At 30.2% G+C, this 7340-nt stretch overlaps 4 protein-coding genes across 4 annotated transcripts; 2 read left to right on the forward strand and 2 right to left on the reverse strand.

Annotated features, from left to right (window-relative positions):
* Positions 1 to 108: 108 nt before the first annotated feature.
* On the forward strand, positions 109 to 937 carry LOC119607377 (histone H1-like). Its single transcript, XM_037961256.1, has one exon. It carries the CDS (start codon positions 178 to 180, stop codon positions 844 to 846), a length of 669 nt encoding a protein of 222 aa, XP_037817184.1. The 5' UTR covers positions 109 to 177; the 3' UTR covers positions 847 to 937.
* A 1730-nt stretch (positions 938 to 2667) lies between these two features.
* LOC119607380 (histone H2B) lies at positions 2668 to 3170 on the reverse strand. Its single transcript, XM_037961260.1, has one exon. The coding sequence runs from the start codon at positions 3120 to 3122 to the stop codon at positions 2751 to 2753; it is 372 nt and encodes a 123-aa protein (XP_037817188.1). The 5' UTR covers positions 3123 to 3170; the 3' UTR covers positions 2668 to 2750.
* A 141-nt stretch (positions 3171 to 3311) lies between these two features.
* On the forward strand, positions 3312 to 3858 carry LOC119607379 (histone H2A). Its single transcript, XM_037961258.1, has one exon. The coding sequence runs from the start codon at positions 3391 to 3393 to the stop codon at positions 3763 to 3765; it is 375 nt and encodes a 124-aa protein (XP_037817186.1). The 5' UTR covers positions 3312 to 3390; the 3' UTR covers positions 3766 to 3858.
* A 1869-nt stretch (positions 3859 to 5727) lies between these two features.
* On the reverse strand, positions 5728 to 6219 carry LOC119607381 (histone H4). Its single transcript, XM_037961261.1, has one exon. The coding sequence runs from the start codon at positions 6129 to 6131 to the stop codon at positions 5820 to 5822; it is 312 nt and encodes a 103-aa protein (XP_037817189.1). The 5' UTR covers positions 6132 to 6219; the 3' UTR covers positions 5728 to 5819.
* Between the last annotated feature and the right edge of the window lie 1121 nt (positions 6220 to 7340).

Raw genomic sequence — 7340 nt, forward strand, 5'->3', positions numbered from 1 at the left:
AATTTTATACATGCTCGCACTAAAAATCTAACAATCTACATCCATTGACTACTATGAACTTCTCATACTTACGATGTACCTTAACTTATTAACTGTGCTCACGCATATAAAGTTTATATTATAAAAAAAGTGTTTATTTTCAAGTGAATTTTTTAAATTTTACAAATAAAAACAATCATGTCTGATACCGCTGTCGTTGAAACCGCCGCTTCCCCAGTAGCTGCTCCAGTTGCCGAGAAAAAAGCAAAGAAAGCTGCAGGCGCCAAGGCCAAAAAACCATCCAGTGTTCCTACTCATCCACCAACCCAACAAATGGTAGATGCTGCCATCAAAACATTGAAGGAACGTGGTGGTTCATCCCTTCCAGCCATTAAGAAATACCTTACCAGCACTTATAAGGTAGATGCTCAAAAATTGGCTCCATTTATCAAGAAATATTTGAAGAGTGCTGTAACCAGTGGAAAATTAATCCAAACTAAAGGTAAGGGTGCTTCTGGTTCATTCAAATTGTCAGCTGCTGCTACAAAAGAACCAAAAGCAAAGAAGCCTGCTGCTGAAAAGAAGGCTGCTGCCGGAGATAAGAAAAAGAAGGTCGCCGCTACTAAAAAGGCTACCCCTGCTGCTAAGAAAGCAACTGCCACCAAAAAGACAGCTGAAAAGAAGAAGGCAGAAAAAGCCAAGGCAAAAACTGCCAAAAAGACTGGTACAGTTAAGGCAAAACCCGCAAAAAAGGCACCAGCAACTAAACCAAAAGCACCCAAAGCCAAGAGTGCCGTCGCTGCTAAACCCAAAAAGGCTGCTCCAGCTAAAAAAGCAGCTGCCAAAAAGACTGCCGCCAAGAAGTAAATATTCCACCCCTCTTCAAAGAACAAATTATTTTTCGATATTCGAAAAAAAGATTTATTTCTATAATATTAAAAAGCCCTTTTCAGGGCTACAAAATATTTATCAAAAAGAGATTAAATAACAAACAAAACAATATTTTTCATGTGATTTTACAGAATATAATTCTTTTTTATTAAATTCTTGATTTTTAAGAATATTTTCTGCTAGTTTGTTAATGAAAATAAGAAGTAATATCAATAGTAAACAAAACATTGTATTGTGTGTGTGAATGTTTGTTAAAACAAAAACACGAAACGAGAGTGAATTTTTGTATTGAGCATAAACATAATATTGAGAGTAGTTTAGCAAGAATTAATGAAATGCCGTCGGCAAAGCACAGTTTGTAAATAATTCATTATTTTTCTATCAAAATGTAAATAAAAAGTAAAAATCTTTAGAAAATTCATTAAATTTTACAGAAAAAACATAAATAAAGAAAATTTTGTTAAGAAAATTCAAAATAATAGAACAAATTTATTTAAAATGAAATTTAACGAAATGCCGTCGGTAAAACACTTTTTCATTGTTCGTCTTCAACAAAAGTAAATTTTTGTTTTTCTTCTACTTTTTTTCAAAAAATCATTAAATGCCGCCGGCAAAACGTTACATTTTAATAAGAAAAATATTCTTTAAATAATTGTTTTTTTTTTTTTTTTTAATGCCGTCGGCAAAACAGCAAATTTTAATATGAAAAATCAATATATTTTCTACAAAATAAGTAAAAATTAAAAATATCTGTATTAGTTACTAAAATAATTTCAATATTTGTTTATTTTATAAAAAACACTAAAATTGAAATTAAAATTTTAATCGTTGAAAAATTACGAAATGCCGTCGGCAAAATATTAAATTTTAATATGAAAAATCAAAAATATTCTTAAAAATATCTCAAGTTTCTAAATTTCACATGCCGTCGGCAAAACAGAAAATTTTAGTATGAGAATCAAAAATTTTGCTGCAAAATTAATAAAAAAAACATAAATAATTTACAAAAAAAATGTTATATATTATAAAATTGTAAAATGCCGACAGCAAAACAAAAATTTGTAATATTTTTTTAAAAATTTTTCAAATGCCGTCGGCAACACAGCAAATTTTAATATGAAAAATCAAAAATATTGCTAAAAAATAAGTAAAAACATAAATATTTTACAAAACATTTATTTATATTATAAAATTGTAGAATGCCGACGGCAAAACAAAAAATTTTAATCTTTTTTGAAAAATTTTCAAATGCCGTCGGCAAAACAGCAAATTATAATATGAAAAATCAAAATTATTGCTAAAAAATAAGTAAAAAACATAAATATTTTACAAAACATTTATTTATATTATAAAATTGTAGAATGCCGACGGAAAAACAAAAAAATTTAATATTTTTTGAACATTTTTCAAATGCCGTCGGCAAAACAGCAAATTTTAATATGAAAAATCAAAAATATTGCTACACATATTTTTAGGATTATTATTAAATCATTATTTTCATTTTATTTGGATAAATAAGTGTAGCATATCCAATTTCTTTAACGTTTTTATGGTAGTGGAAATCTGCTTTTTACATTGTTGGCAATTTTCAAATTCACAAACCAAAAACACAAAAAGGTTGCAATTCTTGCTTTAAATTACAAAAAGGTTTGTGAATTAGACAACTAAAATCAAAATGTCCGAATTTTCAAAGCAAATTTCCACACCAAAAAGAAAACCAACTGCTATTATTAAACAAATTTATAATTAAGTATAAAACAATAAAAACCAATCTCTTTTTTGAAAAATATTTGTGGCCCTGAGAAGGGCCGTTTTGTTGTAGTTGATGTTAAAGAAATTATTTATATAAACCATTTGTTGACAACAGCAAGGCAGAAAATTTACTTGGAGCTAGTGTATTTGGTGACAGCTTTTGTACCTTCACTGACAGCGTGCTTGGCCAATTCACCGGGCAACAATAGACGGACAGCAGTTTGAATTTCCCGACTGGTGATGGTTGAACGCTTGTTGTAGTGAGCCAAACGAGATGCTTCAGCGGCAATACGCTCAAAGATATCATTAACAAAACTGTTCATGATACTCATGGCCTTTGATGAGATACCAGTATCGGGATGTACTTGCTTCAACACTTTGTAAATGTAGATGGCATAAGATTCCTTGCGCTTACGCTTGGTTTTCTTGTCACTCTTGGTAATATTCTTTTGGGCTTTACCGGCCTTCTTTGCTGCTTTACCACTGGTTTTAGGAGGCATTTTTATTATTCACTTTTTTTTTCACAAACACTTTTTAAACACTGTTCACAAACTGAGTTTTTTTCTTGATGTGTGCGCATTATATACCTTTTTGGAATCCAACAAATACAATTGTATCTACAAAATGTATCTACACAAACCACCCCATTGTGTGTGTGTTCTTCTCAGAAAAAAAGTATAAATACCCATGGTAACAAAAAAATATTTTATCAGTTTGTGTTTACAGTGCTCTAGTGAAGTGTTTTAAATAATAACTAAAAAGTGAAAAATGTCTGGTCGTGGTAAAGGTGGCAAAGTTAAGGGAAAGGCAAAGTCCCGTTCAAATCGTGCTGGTTTGCAATTCCCCGTCGGTCGTATCCATCGTTTGTTGCGTAAAGGCAATTATGCCGAACGTGTTGGTGCCGGTGCTCCCGTATATTTAGCTGCCGTTATGGAATATTTGGCTGCTGAAGTTCTTGAATTGGCTGGTAATGCTGCTCGTGACAACAAAAAGACCAGAATTATTCCCCGTCATTTGCAATTGGCCATCCGTAATGACGAAGAATTGAACAAATTATTGTCTGGCGTAACCATTGCTCAAGGTGGTGTTTTGCCCAACATTCAAGCTGTACTTTTGCCAAAGAAAACAGAAAAGAAGGCCTAAATTATTTTACACAACGACAACAAGAAAATGTAAAAATACTATACAGACCATCGTATTTAGAAGAAAACCAACCGTCCTTTTCAGGACGACAAATTTATTTCAAAAATGAGTAAAATTTTTTCAAAACTAACTTAAAACTTAACAAAATAATAAGAATTTTCGAAAATTTACAAGTTTAAAATCAAATTGTATTGTCTTTTTATCAGTAAAAGGCATCCGTTTTGCTTATTTTCAATTAAATATGTATTTAAAACAAACATCTGCCTCACATAATCATCCCTCGTTTTAATTCTTCATAATCATCCCTCGTCTTATTTTTTATACACAACAAAAACTATGGTATACATAAAATCCAACAAACTAAAGAAAAACACATACACAACTATACACATACATACTATGCCTTTACATTTCAACAAACTTCCTCAAATAAGAATTTCTTGTGATTTTACAAAAACAAAAACCACTGTATAAACAACAAACTAAAAAAAAAAAACACTCACACAACTATACAAATGCCTTTACATTTCAACCATCTGCTTTTTTCTACAAACAAAAACAACGATATACATAAAAACTAAGAAACTAAAAAACACACACAACTATAGAAATTCCTTAACATTTTTTGCTTTAGTTCAAAAAAAACCAACAACAAACACATTAAGCTGATATACTGAATAATCTTACAGTCGAGATTCCCACGAAGTATTTTTTTTTTCTACATAGAATTTGTTTGTGTTTGTCAGTATGTGATCGTTTTAAGTAAAAACTGGCTTGCTTCTTCTTTATTCTGTATGCGTTGATAATTTTTTGTATATTGTTGTTGCGTACAGTTAGACTGAAAAGTTATTTTTTCATTTCAACTTTAAACATTGCATATTTTCATTTTCTATCAACTAATATTAACAATATTTTACTTTATTAAGTATTTTCTTCTATTTAAAACATTTTTTAGAAATTTTAGAACAAAAAAATAATTTTTTGCTAAAAAAAAAGAAAAAAATTTTCTAATTTTCAAATTCCGTCGGCAAAACACTCTTTCATTATATGAATGTCTACTAAAAATCTAAAAAATATACTTTTTTTTGACAAAAAATGAAAAAGTGTTTTGCCGACGGCATTTGATAATTTTTTTCCTTTTATACGCATTTTTAGAATAAATTACTTTTTTTTCTTTAGAACCGACGGCATTTGATAATTTTTTTCTTTTATAAGTATTTTTAGTAAAAATCTATTTGAAAAAGTGTTTTGCCGACGGCATTTGATAATATTTTTCATTTATAAGCATTTTTAGTTGAAAAAGTGTTTTGCCGACGGCATTTTATAATTTTTTCTTTTAATAATCATTTTTTAGTAGATATTCCTTTTTTATTCTCACATTTCGGAAAAATAATTAATATAAACTAATATTTTCATTCAAAATATAACAAATATAAAATTTTTCCCAACATTCCTAATGATTTTCTTTGAAATCAATTTTTATGAATAAATAAACAAAAATACACACAGTAGAAGAAATAAACAAGCATGCATAAACAAACCACTATACGAATGCCTTTGCATTGTGATTACTCTCACATATTCTTGTTTTCGTTGTTCTCTTGTTAATACACAGTAGAGACTTTACCTAGAATTTGTTTGTGTTTTTATATGAAACTGGTTTCTTGTTTCTTTATATTTTTCATATGCGTACAGTTTGACTAGAAAAATGTTTTCTTTTGGTAATTTTAATAAGTAAACAATTCATAATGATGATTTTGTTTGTAAATAAAATATGAAAAAATATTAAAAAAATCGAAAATTCAAAAAATAAATGTAAAAAAAAACCTAAAAATGGTTTGTTTACCTTTTTTTTTTTTAATACACATATATTTAAATTAAAAAAAAAAATTTTTAACCTATGGTAGTAAATTTTTGATTCAAAAATGCACTAATCTCTTTTTAAATTTCATTTCGTGGTCCTGAAAAGGACCGATTGTTTTGTTGTTTGATGAAAAATATTGAATATTGTCGATGTTGTTGACTACTTTTACACAAATATTCTTCTCGATTATTTAACCGCCGAAACCGTACAAAGTGCGACCTTGTCTCTTCAAAGCATAGACAACATCCATAGCGGTGACGGTTTTCCTCTTGGCATGTTCAGTATAGGTGACGGCATCACGGATGACATTTTCCAAAAACACCTTCAAGACACCACGGGTTTCTTCGTAAATCAAACCAGAAATACGTTTTACACCACCACGACGAGCCAAACGTCTAATAGCTGGCTTGGTAATACCTTGGATGTTATCACGCAACACTTTACGATGACGTTTAGCGCCACCTTTTCCCAAGCCTTTACCACCTTTACCACGACCAGTCATTTTTAATCACTTTATTTTATTTTTTCACTTTTAAACACACTTCACAAAAGATTCACAAGAACTAATAATTTTCGCCTCCTAACCACTGGTATTTATACCAAATTCAACTAAAATTAGAATGTATCAGAAATATCATGCTATACTATTCTTTTTCGTGTGTGCGTCTAAAATTTAGTATAATCAACCACCACTAAATGCAACACACACACTCACCCTTATATTTTCAATACAAAATTTTTCTATATAAACCCGGTACCATCGGCGAAACAAAAATATTCGTGTGTGAACAGTGTTAAAGTGACTAAGTGAAGTGAAAAAAAAAAGTAAAAAAGTAATAATAATGGCTCGTACTAAGCAAACTGCCCGTAAATCGACTGGTGGCAAAGCACCTCGTAAACAATTGGCTACTAAGGCTGCTCGTAAAAGTGCACCAGCTACCGGTGGTGTTAAGAAACCTCATCGTTATCGCCCTGGTACAGTAGCTTTGCGTGAAATTCGTCGTTATCAAAAGAGTACTGAATTGTTGATCCGCAAATTGCCCTTCCAACGTTTGGTTCGTGAATTGCTCAAGATTTCAAAACTGATTTGCGTTTCCAGAGCTCTGCTGTTATGGCTTTGCAAGAAGCCAGTGAAGCTTATTTGGTTGGTCTCTTCGAAGATACCAACTTGTGTGCCATCCATGCTAAACGTGTCACCATTATGCCAAAAGATATTCAATTGGCCAGACGTATTCGTGGCGAACGTGCTTAAATTTCTACTACAGACAACGGCGTATACATAACATCAACTCGTCGTCTATTAACAAAACAACAATCGGTCCTTTTCAGGACCACAAAATAAAATGAAAAAGAGATAGTGCATTTTTGAATCGAAATTTACTAGGATAGGTTAAAAATTTTTTTTTTAATTATTTTTGTTTTATTTATTGTAAACAAAACACCAAGAGAATAATCGCAAGAGCATTTTAAATTATGTGTTTGAAAAATTGCCGACGGTTACCAAAACATTTTGCCGTCGGCAAGATTAGATATTTTTTTTCTTTTTTATTATGTAAACAAAACAATCAAAGAAATAATAATCGGTCTTTTTAGAAGCATTAAACATTTTTATAAAGAGCATTTCATTTATTGTTCAAACATTACTTCTTCAACTAAATTTTAAAATTTATAAATATTTTAATGCCGAACAAAACATTTTGCCGTCGGCAAA

Source organism: Lucilia sericata, unplaced genomic scaffold (assembly GCF_015586225.1).
Source record: "Lucilia sericata isolate MDLA Ls3-8-SP2 unplaced genomic scaffold, ASM1558622v1 Contig000691F_arrow, whole genome shotgun sequence".
Taxonomy (NCBI): Eukaryota; Metazoa; Arthropoda; class Insecta; order Diptera; family Calliphoridae; genus Lucilia; species Lucilia sericata.

Excerpts from the sequence above, each read along its gene's own strand:
- LOC119607377 (XM_037961256.1), top strand. The coding sequence starts at position 178 with ATGTCTGATACCGCTGTCGTTGAAACCGCCGCTTCCCCAGTAGCTGCT.
- LOC119607380 (XM_037961260.1), bottom strand. The coding sequence starts at position 3,122 with ATGCCTCCTAAAACCAGTGGTAAAGCAGCAAAGAAGGCCGGTAAAGCC.
- LOC119607379 (XM_037961258.1), top strand. The coding sequence starts at position 3,391 with ATGTCTGGTCGTGGTAAAGGTGGCAAAGTTAAGGGAAAGGCAAAGTCC.
- LOC119607381 (XM_037961261.1), bottom strand. The coding sequence starts at position 6,131 with ATGACTGGTCGTGGTAAAGGTGGTAAAGGCTTGGGAAAAGGTGGCGCT.